This window comes from Thamnophis sirtalis, unplaced genomic scaffold, assembly GCF_051295495.1.
Source record: "Thamnophis sirtalis isolate CommonGarterSnake01/CBP01778 unplaced genomic scaffold, rThaSir2_p1.2 scaffold_5, whole genome shotgun sequence".
NCBI lineage: Eukaryota > Metazoa > Chordata > Lepidosauria > Squamata > Natricidae > Thamnophis > Thamnophis sirtalis.
In genome coordinates, this window is record NW_028261385.1 from 43,762,975 (window position 1) to 43,787,986 (window position 25,012).

At 36.6% G+C, this 25,012-nt stretch overlaps 1 protein-coding gene across 2 annotated transcripts in view; it reads right to left on the reverse strand.

Moving 5' to 3' along the window:
* KIAA0825 (KIAA0825 ortholog) overlaps window positions 1-25,012 on the reverse strand; it is a 187,947-nt gene that overhangs the window by 150,028 nt on the left and 12,907 nt on the right. For both annotated transcript variants that reach the window (XM_087715720.1, XM_087715721.1), the window contains exons 4-5: window positions 21,923-22,598; window positions 6,271-6,435 (exon numbers count right to left, since the gene is read on the reverse strand). In XM_087715720.1, coding sequence (XP_087571846.1) covers window positions 6,271-6,435; window positions 21,923-22,598 — 841 coding nt within the window. The remainder of the gene's footprint in view (window positions 1-6,270; window positions 6,436-21,922; window positions 22,599-25,012) is intronic.

The window sequence follows — 25,012 nt, forward strand, 5'->3', positions numbered from 1 at the left end:
TATATATATATATATATATATATATATATATATATATATATATATATATATATATATATATATATATATATATATATACACACACAATATATATATATATTGTATTATATATATTGTATTGTTGTATTACCATGTTTTATACATACATACATACATACATACATACATACATACGTATATGTATATGTATATGTATATGTATATGTATATGTATATGTATATGTATATATATAAACATGGTAATAGAGGAATACACACACACACACACACATATATATGAATGAATGATTTGCTATAGTGTTCTTTTTTAGGATCCAGAATCTAAATGTTAAGCTGGATTCAGCTAAAGCAATTAATACATCTAAGTGCATTATTTTTAACAAGTGATTTATGTGCAGTAACAGATGTCTTCTTAATCTACAAAGGAAAGACTACTGCAAATCTTTCTAGCTTCCTGAAGCAAAGCTTGAAAACTCGTCTTGAGAAGTTTGAGAAGGATGGTTTCAAAGAGCTCCACTGGAAAAAGCTAATCTTGGAGCTCGTTATCAGATCTGTCTAAAGTTCACTTTTCTCAAACAAATGGGGGAAGCCACTGCAGGACGCGTGGGGCAGCTCCACACTCTCTGCCTTGCTTAGTCCTCCAACCCCACCACAGTTTCACTTCATTTTTCTTCGTTCTTCACCGCTTCTTCTCCTTGCTCGCCACCATAACGGAGCAGGAGACTGAGTGACACACCAGTGTGGTGGCTACAAAGTGAGGGGGTGGGTGCTCAAGGACAAAGCAAGGGGGGTTGTAGAGCTGCCCTCAACACTCCACACTGGTTTACCTGAGCACCCTGCAGCCAGGCCATCAATATCCTGACAACTGCCTCATCTTGCAGCAGCTCCAGCACTCCCTTCCAGGACCCCATGTGCATAGTTCAGCCTCCTGAATTGAGCAGTGGCAAGCAAGGAGAAGTGGGCCAGCAACCACTTCTGGAGTCCTGAACAGTGTTTCTGGAGTTGCTACTATAAGGCCAGGCAGTTGTCAGGATGTTGATGGCCTGGCTGCGGGGCTCTCAGGTAAGCCGGTACAAGACATGGGGGATAGCTCTGCACCCTATCACCTTGTTTCATCCTCCATCCACCCACTGCCTCTTTTCCCCCTCCACCTGCCACCACCTCTTTTTATCCTTCACCACCACCCCACTCCTGCCCTAGCTTGATTTTTACGGCTGCACCTCACCCCAATTTGTACAACCAGAAGGTGGGCGGGGCTTAACTAGGCCTTATTTTGGGGGTGGGCTTATTTTAGGTGCAGGTGTGGAAAATTGAACTAGAGCTTCTTTTCAGGGTAGGTCGTATTTTCCAGGAAACAGTGCATGTGTGTGTGTGTGTATCAGGGTAGCAAACAAGCCAATAATCCTTTTTCCTACTTTTCCAACAACAACAACAACCCTAAGAGGTATGTTGGGCAGAGAGAGAATAGCTTTACCAGTCACCTCCATTTTTTTCATGCCCAAGACAGACTAGAACTCAAAGTCTCCTGGTTTCTAGGCCAACAGCATAACCACTTTAATCTTTCTGTTGTGAAAGTTGTTCATATTTTCATTAGTTTCATATTTGATATTTCCACATGAATGTAGCCTATAGTTTTAGAACTTCTCTAGAAATAACATAAATATACAGAAGTCAAATAAAGTTTGAAATATTTTTTTAATGTTATTCCCCTACACTAAATATTTATACAACAGAACTAAAATAGACGTTTCAAATTATAGAAAGTTACTAAATAAATTTAATTTTTATTAAGCTAAAATATGATTTCATATATTTTTTTCATATTTGTATGCATATCGTATGTCTTATAATGCTATCATTTGTTGTTGGGATTACCGCCAGAGAGCATTAGTAGCTTGAGCTGGAACTGTTATTTTCATCTATCTAAATTGACTTTCACTGCTTTCCACTGTGCAAGCTGTCAAAGAACTTATCCTAATGGTAGCTCCAAACAGTGTACGCTAAGTGTCTCTCTTTTCTTCAAAGTTCTCTCTCTTTCTTTCTGGTTCATAAGTAACTTCTTACCAAAAGAGAATCTGCAGAAGAGGTTACATCGAAGTTATAACACTATGGAAACATATGAAGAAAAGCCCAGGTGGTCACCTTGTAGATTTCTAACATGGAAGCCTTCGACCTCTCCGCCCAAGCAGCAGCTACAGTTCTAGTGTAATGAGCTTTACAAACCCTGGGAGCCACTTTAGCCTTAACTATGTACACCTCCCTAATACAGTTCCATAATCATCCAGCTAAGGAAATCTTGAAAGTTATCTGACCCCTCTTAAGACCTCTAAGACTACAAACAATCTGCCAGAAGATCTGACATCTTTGATTTTTTTAAAATAAACCCTAAGTGTTCTTCTTACATCCAATTTATGCAGCCATTGCTCTTTGTCATCACTTGATCTAGAGAAAAATGATGGCCAAGGAAACTTCTGGTGTAGCTAAAAACCAGACATTACTTTAGCAAAACTAAAATAAAAGATAAGGAACTTTTAAAAGAACATTTTGGGTTTTTAAATGAAATTTTACAAACATTTTGTACACCAACCAAAAATATTAACACAATAATCCAAACAGAGAACAGCAAAATAATATCATAATCTTTTTATTTTTTGATAAATTAAGTGGCAATACAAAGCAAAATGAAGTACAGTGAGGCAATTCCTTAAAGATGACAGGTATGAAAAGGTTCCCTGAACATTTTTTCTTAACCTAATGATCCTTATTACCAATAGGAAGACAAGAGTTATGTGTATTGTACTATCTGTCTGTTGACTGATGCCTATAAAAATAGCCTGCTACCTTTCAGTTCTGGCAAATGGCATTACCCCATCACCAATATTAATGTAAAATTTATCTGCCAATCCAATTTATTTGATACTAATGTCATGGAAGTTTTGGCAAAAGAAAGGAGCACAACACTGAGGAGAAATTTCCAGACTTTATTCAATGATCATCGGGTACCTGCTTTCCAAAAAAGACGCTTGAACAGTAGAAAGACTGTGATTCTTTTGTACGACACTGAGAAATGGGAATTCTAAAGAATCTGATTCATGAACACAGTTTGAACAATGAGATAACTGTTTAAACAGAGAAAAAAGGTATTCTTTTATTGTAAAGCAAAACCATGACAAGACAGCCTAGCTAAGGATTCCAGTGTTGATGGAATATTGAAATAAGCAAACTTTTACTTGATTAGAATGGCATACTTGCATTTCTCATCTAGTAAACAAAGCTTCCTCATTAAGGTTGCTTCCTAGATGAACTTTTAGGTGAGATCTTTTGCATTGTTTTCCTTCTAATAGGCTTAAAAGCTTATTTTGGCTGTGGAAATAGGTCATTTTGGGTTATGCATTAGCCTAGGACAGGTCAGGGCAAAGGGGTGGCAGAGGAAATGGGAAAACAGTTTGTAAAGTGGAGAGGGGGCAGAGAAAGAAAGGAGGAAGAAGAGAGAACAGTTTGAAGTTTCTTTTATTAATTTTTTTATCACAACTAATTTAAGAGGAGGAAGATTTAACTTTAACTCAAGGCAGCAAAAAATCAGTCCAGTAGCATAATTTCCATATAGATTTTCTTATCATCTATTTCTATTTTAAGGAGTATTTAATTAACTCATTTAAAACAACCCATTGTGTTATTATCTTTTAATAAACATACATAGAATTGTTATGGTATAATCAAAATAGCCAATATTGTACCACCAATTTATATTCCCATTTGTCCTCTACCAAAATTTTATTTCATTTTCCTATGGACTGATTATTTTTAAAACCTGTTTTAAAATGAGTTACATATAGGATAATTTTTCATTTATCTATCTATTAAGGATTTTAATTACAATAGTAAAATCTAATACAAAGTGAAAGAATGAATAGAAAGAGTACAAAGACAAAAGTAGAACATAAAAAATATAAGATAAAAAATATGTAAAGGTACTTCCAACTTTCATCACAAGTGTAAATAATTTTTGCAACTCTTCACCCTCTCTTATTCACACAATCAATGATTGCTTCATCCCATATCCCACTTCTTTTCTACAGACAAATTCATAATTATCTTTTCAATTCTCATGCCAAGAGAAATTCCATTAAGGATTACTAGAAATAACATAACGTATTTTTCGGAGTATAACACGCGCCAAAGTATAAGACGCACCTAGATTTTGGGGAGGAAAACAAGGGAAAAATATCTGCCTCTGCCTCCCAGCAATTTGCCTCCTTGCAACAAACAGTACAGACAATATACACTGTTTGTAGTGTTATATTTCAGACAATATTGTACAGATACTGTTAAAATGTGCTTTCTGGAAGCATAGTTATTCACTGCTATTTAAAAGAATAGCACTTTTTAAAACAATACCACTGGGCTTCTTCAGATCAAGCAATTATTTTAAAAAGCTTCTTCATTTTGTTAAGTTGTCTAGAACAATAATAAAACAGCCTTTAAAAATAAGTCTAATAATTTGAACATTCTATAGGCATTTATAGTTGTTCACTTACATCCTTGCAGCAAACAGCCTGATTAGCACAAGAAAAAAACCCTGCCTCCCAGGATTTCCATGTGGAGCAAACAGCTAGTTTCACTTTCAATTTCTCCTGATCAGCTGTTAGAGGCTGCAGGGATTGCTGTAGCTTATTGAATCCTACATTTGCTGCAAAGAGGTAAATTGCTGGGAGACAAAGGCCAAAGGGTGGGGGTAGGTGGGTGGGGCTGCATTCGGTGTATAAGAGGCACCCAAATTTTCACCCTCTTTTAGGGGGGGAAAAGGTGCTTCTTATACTCCGGAAAAAAATGGTATATTGTTTTAATCTTGATCAAATAAACAACTTTATATTCCTTCATTTTACTTCTTACAATCTTAATTTGTATGTAATTCATTCCAGTAATGTCATAGAATTTAGATTCTTTTCATTTCTTCTGTTATTTCTTACAAAACTCTTCAAATCTTTAATAAGCCTGTTTTGTAAATCCACTATATAAAAGTTATCCAGTTCATTTTCTTGATTTATTTGTATTTGCCTTTTGATTTTTGACGAAACATAAGGTTTCTTTTGTATGTCCAATGAGACATACAATGTCATTTGTATGTCCAATGAGACATACAATGTCATTCTCATGGCCTGTCATTTGTAGATCTGCTTTTAATGTCATCTTTGTATGGTCAATTAAAACTTGTTCCTCATCTGCCATTTTTTTCTATAACATTTTTGGGACTGTCCATAGAAGCAAACATTGCTATTTATATTGTTGGTATTGATTTCTGAATTCTTAAAAGTGTTCATATTTTCAGGGTTATGTTTTGTGTCATTTCATAGGTCCCAGTTAATCAACTGTCAATAAATAACAATAAACTAGAGAAGACTTTGATTTGAAAATTATAAATGGATTAAGGATCCAGATATATTTGGAATAAGATTTTAGAATTAACTATAACTGATCATTTTTAATTAATTCCAAAATCTTATTTTAAATTTAATTGGATCCTTAATTCATTTATAGTTTTCTAGGATCAAAGTCTTATTTAGCTTTTTGCTATATATGTCATTTAAAAAAAAGGTTATGATTAAAATTTTATTTCATTGAGGACTGAAGGCAAACTAACCCATTTGTCAATCCAATGGACTCTAATAGCTTAAAAGTAGTTGACAAGCAATTTGTAAACATGATTAGAAAGAGAAGTTTGCAAACCTAATATCTTTTAAAAGGCATATACTATAGTTGTCAACAACATGGCTATTTTCATTGTCTCCTGGTGCTGAAAACCCACCAGAGACTACTGTCTTGCAATCTTGCAAGGAGCAATTGTTTGGATCTCATATGAGTGGTCACATGGCTTTCCTTATCCTGCAAAGTTCTAAAGAGCCAGCCTACTCACTGGCTCTTTGCTGCAGTTGTTGGCTCCGCTTTTTGGATAGGCATCTTCAGTTTGCTATTGTTTCCTCTGGAAGTCCATCTCAGATAATCTTTTCAAAATGGATCACATGGCATTTTATTTATTTATACAATTTATATGACTGTCTATTTCATATGTTTTTGGGCAGCATAATTTTATCAACTAGAAAGAAAAATGAACCATCGAGAACAGAATATTTCAAAGGACTGTATCAAAAATGTCACTATTATAAGGTTGATGAGAATGTTATTGTTCTGTTCCTCTTCTTATATCTAATGAAATTCTACAAATCAATTATTTGAAGAAAACAGTATATAGAAAATATAGCCATACTTTACCTTGAATACTTTTGTTCTCAGACATACATACTAACAGTAAACCCGAAGATAGCTCTTCAATATTTTCTTCCATCAACAAACATGATTTTATAAGCTGGGAAAGGCATTTGAGTTGATGTAATGTCAAACACTGGTTCATTCCTTTTCTGGAATGTTCCTCAGCAACTATAAATAAGGAGAAAGAAAATCAGATTCACGTATCACACTTGCTTCCTAGATGAACCTTTAGGTGAAATATTTTTCATTGTTTTCCTTCTGATAGGATTAAAAGATTATTTTGGCTGTAGAAATGCAGTCATTTTGGGTTATGTGACATCTATATCATTAAATTGTATATGTTGCAATTTACGTTTCTGATTATTTGTAAAAATGACAGATAGCATATGTGCATGTTTTATGTACATATGAATAAAACAGAAAGCTGATATTTGTGAAAAAATGTTCAGTTTCTTATGTAGGAATATGGAGAAATTAACGCAATTTCTCGGGTTCATGACAATAAAGTCTAAGAAGGATATAGCTCATTCACAATATTTTAAGGGATTATCTACAAATATAATAGTATGTTAAAAACATCTCATTAATTTTATTATTTTAAAAATTTAAGATGCTCTCTAGTAAAAAAGACAAAATCAACAGAATATGAAGAGAATACTTTTGGATGGCGTTTTGGTTTGGCAAAAATGCCTGTTGTTGCATTTCCAAATAATAATTTGCAACCAGCAGAGTTTATTTAAAACTCAGGTGATGGACTGAACCAGTAGGACCTTGTGTCGAGAACACTGATTGCATCATCTGACTGACTGTATCATATGACATTCTTTCAGTAGTACTGATAATAATGGCAATCATAAGACGTTACTAAACATTCTTGAATAGCTGTTATGGAAATACATTCTATAAGAATTCAGCCTTAAAAAATTGCAAAATACAGTGGCTTGCCTCCTCATCAGTCAGATAATTTGGAGAACATTCAAAATCTGATTTTCTCTTATTGGATGCCAGGTTTTGGTCACAGTTAAATACAGTATGTTGGTTAGTATTTTTAAATTGCTGTGTATCCTGGATTCAGTAAGAACAGAGAAAATAATGTCAAAAACAGTTTTAAATGCCAAAAATATTAACAGCATTTAGCAACATAATATAAAGCAGTAAAAATGAAGACTTCAAACCAAAATATTTATTCTTCTAATGCAGGGGTGTCAAACTGGTGACCCATAGGCAGGATGCATCATGCACAGGCCATGCCCACCCCAGCTCCACAAATGGGAAAAACATTGTGAAACGTCACATGATGGCAACGTCATGCAGTGAGTTTGACACCCGTGTTCTAATGCCTTGCAAAACAAAAATCTAAATTATGAAAGGAGATACAATTATCTTTATTTTCATGTGATGTTAATGTCAATTTATTGTCTGAAATCTCTGTATATTTAGTTTTTGATCTTATCCTTATCCAAATTACTATTTCCTGCGTCTTTGAAAATGATACTATATATAGATTAATTCTTCTTCTTTTAAATTTATATGAATCTGTTCTTGAGTCTGTCTTGATATGACTTGACTCTTTCAGCATTTTTTTTACTCTGGTCTGACTAATTGCAATTTTATGTCTTAGTTACTTGTAAGCTGTCAATGATATTATCTCAGTATTGAACATCTATGTACAATTAATATCTTTCTTTATATGTACTCTGAGACTAGAGAGATAAAGCATTTATTATATGTCTCAAACCAAAGATTTCATGATTCCATCCTCAACTCCCAGGAGGGAAATATATCAGTACATATTCCTATGGTTGTTATACATTCATTAAACACCGGGAGACAGTTTCATCTTTATTGGGACTTATCAGTCACACACAACCATAGTAACTAATTAAAAATTATGTGATTCAACCCATCTACTTGGAATTGAACCCATGGACCATATATCCTGCTCCTCGCCAACCTAAAAAGTCACTGTAGCTTAAAGGTAAATGCACTGTATATAGCACAAACATCTATGAGTTTGATACCTGGCATAAAATGTATAATTGTAACAGTGTAATATTTTTTATTATACTTATGTGATTTTATTAGGACACATTCTGATTATATTTATTGTATGTTTATTTACCAGTGAATTTGATATTATCTTAATATTACCAATTAATAAGCATTAATTAATGAAGAGGGTGAGGAAGAATTAACTAAAGGTAGATAATTTGAGGAAATTTTTTTATTGTGTTCTAAAACTGTTTATCCCCATGAATAAATATTGGGGGGAAATGGAACCCCTAACAGCAGAAAAAATAATAATTGTTGCCTAGTCTGTGGAATGTGTTAGAAAAACAGGACATTGGGAAATAGAATTTGGCCTGGGAACAAACATTACAGCAGGGGGAATATAGTGAAAAGCTGTAACTTGGCCATTGTAATGAAAGGAGGGTATACCGGAGCCATTGACATGATTGATTATAAATGCCCTCTTCCCTCTGGCAGAGCACCTGGACACTTCAGTTTACAGGGGAGCTAAGTAAGTGAAGCAGATAAGTAGATGGCTGAGTGCAAATGGAGAAACTCTTTGTGAGAAACTGGCTTAAACATAGAAACGGGAGTCTTCATGCTTTTTTTATTCCCGTGTCTCCATTGTGCTTGCCAATAATAAACCAGCAACAATTTTCTGTACTGTATAGTAATTCCTCCATAAGATACTAGAGAAGGAAAGCTAGAAAAGATGGAGACTTTTTATTATCAATTTGCCTAATTCTTTGAAGATTAATTTGATCAGATTTGCCTTGATTTGGACTCTACTGCTGGGAAAGGACAAAGTGAAGTAACCTGGATGTCTTGTCTGACTCAAATTGATTCTTTTCAGTATATACATCTCACAAAGTGGACAGTGTGCATTATGATTAAGACCACTATTTGCCTTCTAAAATCTTTAAATAAGTTCAATTTCTAAAATCTCCATTAAGTTTATTGTTGTGTCTTGCATTTATCATTTTTCAATCTACTCGTATCAAACAGCTACTTTATAATTAATCCCCATTTTTTCTGAAATTACTGTATTCATTTTATTTATATTAATCATATTCACCTATCATTCATTTTAAGCTAAAATACTGTCAATGAAAGAGTAGGTAAAGAGTTAAAATAATTTTGTTATATACACAAACAACTTAAACTAGATTTAACAACCTGCCTAATAATTTATGCAATTTAATATTTTCGAATAGTTGCTGTAATACTGTTTCAAGCTAAACTGCTAGGAACAATGGTAACAGTCTTCCATATATAACTTGATGTAGTGGTTTAACAATTCACATCAATTTTAATCATTAGAGTTTAAAAGCTAGCATCTTTTTAAGATGCTGGATTTTAAAAGGCAATAGGGTTTTGAATCACAAAATGATCTATCCATAAAAATATGAAGTGTTTTCAAGTGAATCTCTCTGACTTTGTTAATCTAATGCAAATATTGTTCACAGATTGCATCTGTTATAAAATATGAAAAAGAAAGAAGACCCAGTAATAGGTATTGATCTTGGTATTTGTGAGCAGTGATTTAAGTGCTATTTACCAAACAGAACAGATGCAGATGCTGACGAATAGGTAAACAATTGTTGCATGGCTTAGTGCCAGATTCCAAACCAATATATTAAACTCCAAGTGAAGCACATTTCCCCTATGGATTGCACTTATTGCCACTTCATTTCCTACTCGCACTGTCTCTCTATTGCTGTGCCTGGCAGTAAGCTATTTTCAGTTCTTTCATGACCCCTGAGGCCTAGTGCTACCTCACACAGCCATTAGCGAAGGGAATTGCATGTGTGTGACACGGTCTGAAACCAATTATTTGATATTTTCTTCAGAATGATGCCCAGGTCTGTTGGGAATGAGCAATCATGAAATAATTTACCTCCTGATTTAATTTTTTCCTTCACAAATTAGTTGTCGTCTGAGCTTGCTATACACAGCTGCCCAGGACATATCTCTGTCTTATCAAGATTATACTTGAAATGATGTAAGAGAGAGGGGGATGAATAAAGCAGACTAGGAGATTCTGCTTTAAACAGGCATTGACAAGTTTATCAGATATACTAATCATAAGTGTTCCCTGCTGATTGAGAGATGAAATCATAAAAAAATGTTAAGGTGCTAAAAGAAACAACATTGATGTAAATCATTAGCATAGTATTTCAGCTTTAAAATACTGCTGCTTTTCAGTTCTTTTTTGAACTACTGAAACCTATTAATATTAAAAATGTGTTTTAGAAGACAAAAAATAGAGACTAAAATGAGCGGACAATATATTCTGAGCTATTTAGATTTAGTTCTTCTCAAAATGAAAAACTGTATTATCCTCCTACCAGTAAGTAGGTATTTATGTCTATAATAGTTCTATATCGCAAGAAAAATATTTTCAACCTCTGCAAAAAAAATTCAGAATATTCTTTAGCACATTGTTATATGGAAAAGCCTCACAATGAGATTATATAATCACATTGAAAAAGGATTTTTAGGAAAGCATTCACAAACCACGTTCCATAAAGTCAATTCAACAGAGTGAAAGTATAGGCTGGGATCCAAAAAGCAGTACAATTAGTTCCACATACACTAGAGAGCTTTGAGCATGTGTTTCTTGAATAGCAGCTGCCATGCCACATGGTAAATCAGTTTTGAAGCACATGGACTTCAAAAAGCAGGTTCTTATGTAATATGGGCTTTATATTCAAAGAAACTACAATCTCACTGGACATGCCTTCCTTTATGGGAAGAAATGTAAACTATCCAGTCATTTAGAATACTTCAATGTAATAAAGAAACCATACTATAATTTAAAACAAAACATTTGGCACAAAGCATCTGTGATATTATGGGGCAGTATCTGTATAACTGGAATCCATAAAACTCAATTTTCTTAATGCAAAGATTGATTTGAAAGTTGATGCTGGTATCATTAATATCAATATTAGATATACTGCCATCAATATCAAGTTTTTAGTACAGCACAATCAAATTATAGGAAATAGAATCATACATTTTATGTTTGGCTTGTCTGACTCTTCTGTGGCAAAGAGAAATAAATTGTGAAAATTACTTCCAGAGCCATTTTAGAAGATAATATAGAGATAAGTGTTAAACTCACAATGTATTATAAAAGCGTGCCATTCCTTAATAGTACATTAACAAAACTGTTTTACTAAATAATTTTATTAGGACATTTTTAAATACTTCAGTTAAATCATTAAATGTTAGTAAATATGAAAGTATTTCATTTTTTCCAACCAACAATGTCCTCCATTATGTCCAACAATATATCTGACTATAAAAATTAATTAACTATAAATCCTAAAGCTGTACCACATCCTAGCTTCTTTTGTGACAGAACTTCAATACCAAAATTTATATTTAATACTTACCACTTACTTATAGGTCAAGATATATGAATTGCAATCTTAATTCTTTACGGATAAAAACTACACATAAAAGAAAAATGGCATTCTAGATTTAAAAAATAGATATATACTGGCCATTGTATTTTGCTTTTAAAGCTTGTTTCAAACATGCCTGCAGTAAATTATATGCTGTACTAAAATGTTTATATTATTCAAGTCTATTACCTTGGGGTACCTTTTCAGAAATAGGCTCACAAAAACATTAAGAAAACTGAGAAAAATGTAACTATAGAAATAGATGTGTTAAAAAGTATACATAAAAGTACATCTGAATATTCAAAAGGTTTTTTTAATTTGCAAACCTTTGCTAAAATTGGGTGGAAGGTATAAAATATAATAAACACAAACCAAAATACAATAATTTGTTTACTTGTCAGGAACATGTTTAAAAGAACCATAGTTATTTTCAATTATGAGACTGAACAATAGTATGAAAACATTCTAAACCCTGATTATACTAGGTTTCCAAATCTGGAGACAGTTTTTCTCCCAATGACTGACATCTGGTAAACATACTGCAATATTAAAAGGGACTCTTGGCATTTTAGTAATATATCAAAATAAGCCATAATCAAAATAAATTCACAAATCCATGCCTGTCTGCCTCCCTTCAATTCAGATTTTTGAAAAACTGATAAAGCCCACCATTTGTATAAAGGCCCAGGTTCATATTAATATACCTAGCAGAATATACAGCGGAGGGGAATTGAGATTTAGGAAGAAGAAATGGATCGCATCCTTTGTTAGCAAAAAAAAAAAAGGAATAAATTATTCTGCAATAAAAGACAAACAGAAAATTCACATCTGGATCAGTATGACAATAGTTAACTGAAGCTGAGAATTGATCCCTCAAACCCATTGTTTTAAAATTTAATCTGAACTATCAGAAAGTAATATTCAAATTTTAAACATGTCTCTCTCACAGATGCCAATTTAATGTGCACCATTTTTAATGAGGTTATTTCTCAAAAAATAAAAAAATCTAAAGCTAACCAAACTTTATATTACGGAAAGCATGCACAATGCCACACAGCTTAATAGTATCTCAGCAAGGAACACTTAATTAAGTTCTGCTCAGGAGACAGTTGATATGTGTTGAAAAGAGTCTAATAAAGAGGCATGTAACATTTCCCCCCTCAAACAATAGTGTAAGTGCCTTAGGAATCTCTTCAAGAGACCTTCTTAGAAGTCCTTCTTCTTTTAAGTCTCATAGGCATGTATGGTTTCCTTTACAAACTACAGTATGTTTTTAAGAAAACGTAACTTAATAATTATCTCTTAACTTCTTTGTCACACTCTTTTCTTGTTAAAGAAAGTACTTTAATACATAAATCTCATATTGGGTTCAGACCGCTCAAGAGAAGTCAGACCAAAAATTAAATCATTTTTATCTTTTATGCTTGGGAGGAAAATGCAATAATTAGGGGGCATGGTGAGTTATCCTTTTTTTTCTAACTATAGGAAGAACACCCAGGTGTGCAAAAGAGGCTTTGAGATGAAAATAGTGTTTCTAACTGGAAATACTTAGATAAAATGACCAAATTCTGTTTTGTTTGGAAAATCTAGCAAATTAAATTTGCTATTTAACAAAATATTATTGCACAATATACGTGGAAAAAAAATAAAATTATAATACAATTCTTTTAAACATAAGATGTATTATAAACTATGGATAACTTTTTTTTAAATGAAGTAACCCTATCCAAGAAAACTGATGTCCTAAATACAGTTATAAGATTCCCTTTTCATATAATGGCATTAATAAGTGATATTCATAGTAAGATATTCATAGTATAAATTTCAAAATTCTTTTAGCAAAAATAGATTGAAAACATTTTATCTTCTAAGCTGAAAAGAAGCAAACATTTCAGCATCATATGAACATAATGAAACATTTTCTTCAGCTCAAACAATTCTGTTTATAAGAGTCTCTAAAATCTCCATTTTCAAAGCATATGTCAGTTTCTAAGGTGAGGGAGGAATAACCCTTCTTCCCTTTCTAATAAAGTAGCAAACTTTCCATTGACATAATGAAAGATTGAGCACTACCCTTAATTTTTTCCCCAAAGTTTAATCATGTCATCAAGAAAAATATTTGTAATATTTTTAGTTTAAGACGTTGAAGCTTTTGTTTGATTCTTTATTGCACCCATTTTATACTGCTTCCTATGCAAATGTATCGGTACGCAGTTTAGAAAATACATCATACAATAATAAAACTATATAAACCATAATGATTAAAAAGTAGACAAAAAAGTAACAGCAGACCCACTCCCCTACCATTCGTACATGAAAGGCCTGTACAAATTTTCAACAGGCCCCTAAAGTTATAGTAGGCACCTCACCAGTTTCAGAGGAAAAAGCCTTCTGGAATCAAGGTGCTACTATATAAAAGACTCACTTGTAAGTAACCACCAGATGGCATTGTGCAACTCTTAGCACATTCCCTTAATGATCTCAATAATTAACCAGACTGCAATGGAGAAGAAAGTCAGTTATATAGCCTGTTCAAGTGTTTAGTTCCTATAAAAGGAACTGAATATGGCTCAACAGCCAATTGGCCACTGTAGTTGTTTTAAAGGAAGTGTGGCTTCAGGATAGTTAAGTGTCCTGTCGGCAATCTAGATACCACATTCTGCCTCACTTGCACCTTCTCTACCAAGTGGAAAAACAGTTCCCATTGAAAACATTATATTCGCTAGTGTAACCTAACAGTGCATGGATAACTGTAGCTGTCGTGTCCAGGAAAAGGCATATTGATTATATGCACTCCTGGACATTGTAATCACTTAAAACTGCCAGGGGCAGTTACAGTTCAGGAAGCTCTCTCAAAATATGTAAATATTCATTCTGGAAGAATGCAATAGCATTTAGAATATGCAACCCATTCACTCCCATCTGCCATAACCCAGATAACCACCTGCCCTGCCCTTTGCCTTGCCGGGATTCATTTTCAGTTTACTGATCTTTATTCATTCCATCACTGCATTTAGACATTAGGTCAGGACATGTACAGCCTCGTTTGATTCAGGTGTTTTGGAAGAATTATGAGCAATCTACAGTCAAAGGTATTGAAGGTCACTGAAAAAAATCAAATAGCAGATCATGCTTAAGGTCCATCTTATCTTTATAAGCCATTCATTATTTTCCTGAATAATTGTGTGTTTTCAGATACTAGTATTAAAACACATGACAAAAGCAAAAACAAAACATTAAACAACAAGGAAAATTCCAACCAAATATTGGTCATATCAAACTTCCCCTTAAAATGCATGAAAGGGACTTGGCAAACTCAGTGCAATAACAGTGATTTATCAATTATAAGTAGTCCTTGGCTTAAGACCACAATTGAGCCTCGAATTTATGTTGCTAAGTGAGAAATGTGCTGTTAGTTTTGCCCCATTTTGCGACCTTTCTTGTACCAGTTGTTAAGTGAATCACTGTTGGTGTTAAATTAGTAACACGGTTGTTAAGTGAATCTGGCTTCCCCATTGACTTTGCTAATCAGAAGGTCACAAAAGGAGATCGCATGACCCTAGGACATTGCAACCATCATATATGTGAGTCAGTTGTCAAGCATCCAAATGTAAATCACGTGACCATGGTGATGCTGCAATAAGTCACTTTTTCCAGTGCTGTTGTTACTTTGAATGGTCACTAAATGAACTGTTGTAAGTCAAGGACTACCCGTATACTTAGATCACATCCTATAAAATGCAAGAACAGAATCCAAAATGTTCAATACATTTTCCATGAGTATTGTTTCCAAGTCATAACATTTTGGCAACAATTTTCCCTAACAATAAATTAATTCTCTTTCAATACTTTTATGCTAACAGTTAAAAGCAGGAGAATCAGTTTAAGTTATGTTGAGATGAGGAAAAAAGTTTATTCTGAGTAATAATTGCCATCCTCAGTGGGGCACTACTTTTACATGGTTGTCAGGCTTATGTGCTCTGAGGAAAATGAGAGCTATGCCAGAGGTTCCACCATACTAGATAGATCTCATCAGAAGAGTCAGACAAAGACTGTCTCTCCCATAAAAAATATGGTGAGATGTAAACTACAGAAACACATTCCAGCTGGATCATCGTCCATAGAAAGTAAAAGACTGTGTTAGGTGTTGGAATTCCTGGACATTAAATCAAGAACGGTCTACAGGACTCAGGATTGTTGGCTGAGCAATCAGGGCCAGAAGCTGGTTTACCCCATCGCAAATAAACAGAGATATTTTTTTTAAATGATCTGTTATTACAGATCAAGCCCAACAAGAATCAGCAGAATTGGAAGAATTGCAAAGGTCTACTCAGAGAAAAGAAAGCCAGAAGTAATTCAGACTGTAGAGGCAAATCAGAGAGAGTTGGCAATAAAGGACAGTTTTCATTGCAAAATCAGGCACCCTCTCCTCTGCCTCAGAAATGAACAAAACTCTCTAACTAAAGAAGTAGAAGAATTGAAACGAATAATAATTAAGCATCACAAAAACAAGGAATAAGATTGTCTGCATTGAAGCTTGTTCCAAAGAAACACTTAGCACAAGGATTAAAAGATATCAATATGGAAGGCACGGTTGTTGGACAATAGTCATAGTTTGGGAGATGTTAATATTAAGGAGGAATCTTTCAAGGAGGCTCACTATCACCTCTACTGTTTGTCGTGGCACTGACTCTTCTATCAACAATACTGAATAAACTGAATAACTCAGGTCATAGCTCTCAAAACTGAAAAACATCTGCCAGGCTATCCTACCTCTGTGGGATAATAAAATTGATAATTTGAAGCTGTATGGAAAAACATTATCTGAAATAGAATCACTGTTTCACACTGTCTGTATATCCAGTCAAGATATTGCAATAGAAATGTGTCACATTCATGATCAAATAGGAAAAACAGTGACAACTAAAAGAATCAAGATATCTTAGGGAAATACCACCAAGGCTCTGTATGAAGATGATCACTAGAAATATCTGAGCATCCTTCCAGCTGACCACAACAAGCACACTGTAGACAAGAAAAAGGTTAGAAGTTAATACCTCAAGGGAGCAAAGAAAATCTTAAAGTTCAAACTCAATGGAGGAAATATCACCAAGGCAATCAATACCTGGGCAATTCCCTTCATTAGATACTCAGCTGGGACATTGGACTGGACTCAAGCAGAACTGAAGGCCCTGGATAGGAAGACCAGAAAAATAATGACATTAAATCATGCCTTTCATCCTTGCACATTTAGCAAGGAAAATAGTGGGCATGGAATGTTGCAAGTAAACCAGACAATTAAAGAAGAAAAAAGAGGAATGGAAGAATATCTGAACGATAGTGAAGAATATATACTGAAGCTAGTACACCAGGAATGCTTACTGAATATTTGAGTGACCAAATTGTCCTACGAGAAACACCAAATGAAGAACAAAAAAATGATATGGGAAGAGAAAGCATTGCATGGCTAGCACATTTTAAAAAATAGCAGGGAAAACAGATACCTTACTTTTCCGGAGTATAAGATATATCTTTTTCCCCCCAAAAAAGAGGGTGAAAATCTGGATACGTCTTATACTCCAAATGTAACCGCCTGGGTCGTCTGGAGAAGGGGCAGGTGAAGCGGGCACTGCGCAGAAGGCGCAAGGCAAGGCTGCTCACCGCTCTGCCTGCCCCTTCTCCAGACAACCCAGGGCGGAGGCCAGTCGGTTTCTGCTCCTGGCCGGGGAAACGGATCTGCGATCCCTGCCACCTGAAATGCTCTTTTTCCTCCCCAATTGCAAAAACAGGGCATGCGATCCTCCTGGCCAGATCCGTCTCCCGTTCCCAGCAAACCCCTGCACCTTTGCTTCCTCGGTTGGAGGTTGATTCCACATGCCCATTTTTGGAATAGGGAAGAAAAAGAACACTCCTTCCTCCTCCTTCTCCATGTTCTCTTTCCTCCTGGCCAGATCTGTCTCCCAGGCTAGGAGCAGAAGCCAACTGCCCTCTGCCTGGATCGTCTGGAGAAGGGGGAGGGTGAACAGCAAGCCGCCTTACCTTACACCTGCCACGCAGTGCCTGCTTCACCTGCCCCTTCTCAGGCAGTTCCAGGTGGCCGAGATTGCAGTAACAGCGTTTTCGGGTAGCACATAACTCAAACCGTCCGAGAAGGGGCAAGTGAAGCAGGCACTGCAGAGATCGTGGTAAAGTCTTTTTGGGTCACAGCACAGTGATCTCAGCCACCTGGATCATCTGGAAAAGGGGCAGTTGAAGTGGGAGCTGCAGAGATCATGATAAAGCCTTTTCGGGTGGCAGCGCAGGAATCTTAGCTGCCTGGATATTCTGGAGAAGGAGGAGGCTGAGCAGTGAGCCACCCTGCCTTTCACCTCTCATGCAGCGCCTGCTTCACCTGCCCCTTCTCAGGTGGTTCCACTTTTTCTCCCTCCTCTCCTAAGTATGATCAGTTTCCCAAAAGCGCCACAATCCTCACAAAAGCAGGGGGAAGAAATGAAGGGGGCGAGAGACCTTGCAGCAGGCTCGAAGGAGCACCTGTCAGCATCAGAGATGAGAGACTCCCCCACAAACCAAGGGAAAGGGGTGTGGAAAAGGAGCCCCTTTGGGAGGAAAACCGCTAGATTCTTCCCCTCGGTTTTGCGCCCTCCTGTTTGTCAGCAGACTCGCTACCAAGCCTCTACTGGCTGGAACTCCGTGTTTGTTTTGTTTTTTTACTTCTTGCTTTCACATGTTTCTTCTTCATACCTCTTTGGCGCTTCAGCTCAAGGAATGGGGTGGGCGGAAGAGAGGCGAGAAGTGGTCCGCCGTGCTGCCTTTGATGCCACCCTTCATGGGGGTCTAGTGGGGAGAGCAAGTACCATGCTAGAGCCCCGCGAAGGGTCTGGGCCCCCGCATCCGGTGTCCCTCCAAGAGGGCTTCCGTGATCCCGCACACCACCAGTGCTGAGCCAGTCTCTTCAAGAAGCCAAGTCCCTCTTCTGCCCCCATGAAAATCATCCCCCATCCCACGCACTCCAGTTAAATCCACAAGGTGATAGGGTTTGCTTTAAATGGATCAAAAGAACTGTGCTTCTTGTTATCAAAATCCAAGTGGGAGTGAGGATCCCTGCCACCTTTAACCACCTGAAAATGCAAGGCACACAGGCGGCGATGGTCTATGGCAATCCCTGCAGCCTGGAACAGCTGATTGGTTGTCCAGGCTATTTGCTGTAAGAACACTAGCCAGATTAATACCGAGGCAGAAACTTTTTTTCCTGCTTTTCTCCCCTAAAATTAGGGTGCGTCTTATACCCGGTGTGTCTTATACTCCAAAAGATACAGTAATAACAAGATCTGACAATGGTTAAAAGCAAGAAATTTAAAGAAAAAGGGAAGAAGGCGACAGAAGAACTAGTTGGAAGACTAGTGCTTAAGAAGGACTACACTTTAAGAACAAGTATTCAAAACCTGAATTGAGAAGACAGCAACAGGCAGCAAGTGCCATCTATGCAAAGAATCTGAAGATACAGTAGACCAAGTTAGCTGCTGCAAGAAGATCACACAAAATGACTACTAACTATGGTATGATAAAGTATTAACAAAGGTGCATAGGAATATCTGCAAGAAATACCATTTGTCTGCAAGCAAGAACTGATGGGACTACAAAATAGACAAAGTAATAGAAAATGAAAAAGCGAAAGTGCTCTGGGACTTCAAACAGACATGCATCTGACACATGACACTTCATATTTAACAATTGTCAATATGAAAGACAAAGAGGCCTGTATGGTGGATATTGCATTATACGGAGAAGCTCAATAGAAGAAAAAGCACTGAAGAAAATCACAAAATACAAAGATTTGCAAGTAAAAGTGTTATGACTGTGGCAAAAGAAAGCAAAGGTGGTACCAATAGAAATAGAACCCTTGGATGCAATCTCCAAACACTGAGCACCATTTGAACATCAACAGCATTAACAAAATCATCATTACTCAACTGCCGAATGCAGTTTTATTTGGAACAGTTTACATCCTGTGATGATAACTGTTAACACCATCAAACATCATCTGCTTATTTCAGGTCTTTGGGAAGGATTTAATAGGTGGATAAAAATGCCAAATCCAGTCTAAATATATGACGGATGGATGGTGCAACCAACCATATTATTTCCAATCTTTTGGGTAATTATCTATCATCTAGGGTTCTTGTGTTTCTTACATTTTATGCTTTCTCTCTTTCCTCTTTATTAATCAGTTTACTCTGAAGCAATCCCAAGATGAAATTCATTCATTATTCTAATGCTATTAAGTATAATATGCTGAACGTGCTAAAAGGTACTTAAGTTGATTCAAATTATTGTTAAGTTTGGATAACTTTAAGTTTTGATTTTTATATCCTATTTTCATTTTCTGCTATATTGCTCCTATCTACTAAGTTCAACTATGAGCATTATCATATATATTTAATGATTTTTACTGATTCTTTATTGAAATAGAGGAGAAAATAACTGATATTCTTGGGATGGTTCTGGTATTGTTTCTGCAGAATGAGATCATAATGTAGTCTGCCAGTAGTTTATTATATCAAGATGTACGTTTTGGCTGCGTCCCTAAATATAGATTATGTTCAGATCAAGCCATTATAGATTAATCATTAATTTTTATAAATCCATGCTCATAGGTAGGTGTTTATAAGAATATACCTTATATCTGGAAATATCACCCCATTGATTCAAAGAAACAACTCAAAGATACACATACATGTAAACGTCTAGTCACTCAAAATCTCACCCTACCCAAATAATCATATTAAGATGATCATAAAATTTTCTGCCATACAATTGTAATACAAAGAGGATTATATTATATTTCTCTCTGATTTTTTCTATATAAATTCACAAATAAGTCAAAAATTATTGCAACTCAATAATATTTACTTACATAAAATATATTTGAAAGGATTATTTTGATTTGAATTGTAACTTTCATTTTTTTAGAAAGCAGAACTCATTTTTCCTTATAAAGTTTTAGAAGTATCATCTGCTGATTTGTTTATTTCACACGTTAGAATTATTACAGATGATGTTCCCCAAGAGCAGACATGGAAAACTTTTTCATTTATATGATAACAGCACCAACTGAATATTCATTTAAAGTAATATCCTTCCACCTAAAAATAGCTGATGTGTTCTTTTTTCTTTCTTTATCTGTGCATACAGCTCAGCATACAGAAAGAGGAAAATTTGAACCTCCCTTCCTTGTGCTCCAATCTGTCTCCCCTGCCAGTCAGCAGGATGTGGGAGAATGCATGATTGAAATGAAGAAAACAATATGTTGTATTATCTACCCCACTTGGACTGTCAACAAACTAACCAGTTATCTGGTGAGCTGCCAAATCCCAATTGTGCTGGGATAAGATGATACTCAAGCAGCATCTCTACACATGCCATTTCCATTATACAATTGTGGTGACAGAGATTGGAATTTGAAACAGCAGGACAGCAGAAAAAATAAGAATCTGAGACAGGCCATTTATGCAGCTCATGTTCTGTCCAAACATATTCTCTTATTATAGAATTAATAAGATAATTTGATAAAGGTTTATATTACTTTGGCAATTAAAGAAGAAATGCTAATTACTTTAACAATATGAACAATGTGTCCAGGTTTCAGAAATAGATTTCTATTTTTATTTCAAATGCATATGACTCTTTTCAAATTATGTATGCTCAAACAATATGATGAATGTTGTAGTTTAAGATTAATATAATCCATATAAGTAATTATATATTATAATTTTAATAAATATGCTACTTCAAATCTGGATGTAATTAGTGGGTAAAAAACAAAATAAGCCTAGTCTTCTTATATGTATAAAAGCAGTTAAAAGAATACAGAAATTAGATTTCTATCAATCTATACCTTTGACATTTTTGCAGATAATAAATGCACTGTACTTAAAAGAAAAGCAAACTCCCCACCCTCCCCACTAAATTTACCTTTAAAATTGGAAGGTTGTTTCTTCTTTGTTAATGGAGGCAAGCAAGATTATCTTGCTGAATCTTGCCAGGGTTGGGAAGAACTGTAATCCTAAATTTAGGACTGCATTTCTTTAGGTATATATGGCAGTATACTATATATAACCTGACATTAATTACATTCCTGCACTTAAAACTTTTGCTGAAACAGTTAAAATCTGTATCAGAAATTAAACAATAAAGAGAAAACAATTAATGACCATAAAGAAAATGTCACTAACCCACAACTTGAACCATGCCTCTGTTTTTCTTTGAGTTCTTGCTTGTCTTTATATCATGCAGTGCTTTTTCTTTGAGTTGAAGCTCACAAAGCATGTGAAAAACAAAAGTGATTTCTTCAGTGAAGGTATCCAAGTAAGTTTCATTAATAAATTTCAGCACAGAAGAAGAATCAATAATTCCACTTAGTATATATAAATCTTCTTTTATCATTGCACAGAAGGCAGGAATGGAACTATAGTAATTATGAACAATCTTTTCAAAATTCATTTCATCACTCTTACCCTGAGCACATTTTTGCAAAAGATCACTAACCAATTTTTTCTGCATTTTTTGATACTTGACTAGAACTTCAGATTCAGGATAAAGAAATAAGAGATGCTGCAGACACTGGGTTTTAAATTGCAGTTGATGTTGTAAAGTACCAGTTTTTATTTTTTGATTATTTTGCAATTGATGTACTAAGTAGCGTCGAAGATGTAATCTTATATCATCCCAAATGCAGTGAACATCCACTGCTGTATCATCTTCAATACCATGAATGGAACTACTGGATACAAATTCAAAAGATGCTCCACTTGGAGTACAGGGAAATAAGACACCACACTGATTGGAGAGTTCAAGGAGAAATTGAAGAATTATTTCTTCTTGATTTTGTTCATTCTTCAATAATCTTTGCTACAAAAGGATAAATGACAGGAGATATATGTAATACATGAATAACTATTTAAAGTAAATAGTACTTATCTTCAAAGGCTTCATCATTATCTAGATTTTTTTCCAAATATATAAATTTCATTTTTATTTTGCCAGTACATTAAAAATTTCCAGGTTCTCTTCAGTGCATATTTGTAAGAAAAACAAATTCCTCTCATCTTTCTAAATCAGCCCTTTTAGTATGTTCTTTTCTTTGAGTTGCATTGCGTCATGAGATAAGGGAATGGCAGCCAGGAGGCAATGATTTTTAACTATGCTCTGGCTTTATGGAATGTCCTCTCCTAGGAACTAAGACTCGTGCCATCCTTCTTAAAGCAGTTTGGGGTAGTAGTTAAGGTACTGGCCTAGAAACCAGGAGACTGTGAGTTCTAGTCCCACTTTAGGCATGAATGCCAGCTGGATAACTTTGGGCCAGTCACTCACTCTGAACCCAACTCACCTCCCAGGATTGTTGTTATGGGAAAAATAGGAGGAGGGAGGAATATTTACTGTCTCAAGTTACTTATAAAGTAATATGGGTACATAAAAATATAATAAATAAAGCATATTCTAAAAGCTGATTAAGATCAAAATTGTCCATGGAACATTGAGTGACTAGTTTTCACTGTTTTTAAACTTCAATAAGTAATTTGCTGCACTTTAGTTGTTTTTAGTTGGACCTCAAGGGTCAAGTGGGTTTGCTGCTAACGTACCTGCCTCCCAACTGCGTTGCAGCATCCCTCCCCTCGCTCCTCGAGTCAGTAGCCGAGCTGGCGGTTGAGTTCCCCAGGCTTATAGTTCTGGGGGATTTCAACTTGCCATCGCTCGGTGAACGCTCTGACGGGGCGCAGGAGTTCATGGCTTCCATGACAGCCATGGGCTTGACCCAAGTAATTCGGGGCCCAACCCACGCAGCGGGTCACATGCTCGACCTCGTATTCCTCTCGGAGCAGTGGATGTGTGATCTTGGTCTGAAGGGTAATGAGATCATACCCCTGTCGTGGTCGGACCATTGCCTACTGAGGCTTGACTTCCGGAGGCCATACCCCCACCGTAGGGAGGAGGAACCGACCAGGTGGTTCCGCCCCAGGCGACTTATGGACCCTTTGAGGTTCCAGACGGAGCTTGGGGTTATTCCTGATACTCTCGCCCACAGTTCGGCGGAGACTCTGGCTGCCGCCTGGTACTCGGCGGCGTCGGAGTCTCTCGACCGGATTGCGCCGCTACGGCCCCTCCGGGTCAGTGGATCCCGGAGAGTTCCCTGGTTCACCGAGGAACTCCGGGAGAAGAAACGCCGGAGGAGATGCCTAGAGCACCAGTGGAGGTCCGATAGGTCCGAGGCGAACCGAGCACTTTTAACTACCTGCACCAAGGACTATGTCCGAGCATTAAGAACCGCAAAAAGATCTTATATTTCTGCCTTGGTTGCGTCCGCCGAGTCGCGCCCAGCCGCCCTGTTTAGGATAACCCGCTCCCTCCTTAATAGGAGGGATGCGGGAGACCCCTTGCAGGGTAGGGCTGAGGATTATGCTCAATTCTTGGCGGACAAAGTAGCTCGGTTTCGATCGGACTTGGACTCCACCGCAGTAGGTCCAGCTGAGTCACAGGAGGATTACTTGTTACATCAGCTCTGGGTTGAGTTCCAGGAAGTTGCCTCTGGGGATGTGGACAAGGCCATTCGAGCTGTAAGTGCCTCCACTTGTATTTTGGACCCGTGTCCCTCCTGGCTGGTGGCTAACAGCAGGGAGGTGACACATGGCTGGATCCAGGCGGTTGTCACCGCCTCCCTTCGGGAGGGGCACTTCCCCGCCGTACTTAAAACGGCGGTGGTGAGACCCCTCCTGAAGAAACCATCGTTAGATCCAGCCATCTTAAACAACTTTCGTCCTGTCTCCAACCTTCCCTTTATCGGGAAGGTTGTTGAGAAGGTGGTGGCCTTTCAGCTTCAACGGGCCTTGGAGGAAGCTAGCTATCTTGACCCCTTCCAGTCCGGCTTCAGACCTGGTTACAGCACAGAAACCGCTTTGGTCGCATTGACCGATGATCTCTGGAGGGCCAGAGATGGAGGCTATGCGTCCATCCTGGTTCTCCTTGACCTCTCAGCGGCTTTCGATACCATCGACCATGGTATCCTTCTGCGACGACTGCGGGAGGTGGGAGTGGGAGGCACTGTTCTGCGGTGGTTCTCCTCCTACCTCTCGGACAGGTCGCAGTCGGTGTTGGTCGGGGGGCAGAGATCGTCCCTGAGGCCCCTAACATGTGGGGTACCTCAGGGTTCGGTCCTATCCCCCCTACTATTTAACATATACATGAAACCGCTGGGCGAGATCATTCGGAGGCACGGGATAAAATACCATCAATATGCGGACGATACGCAATTGTATCTGTCCGCCCCG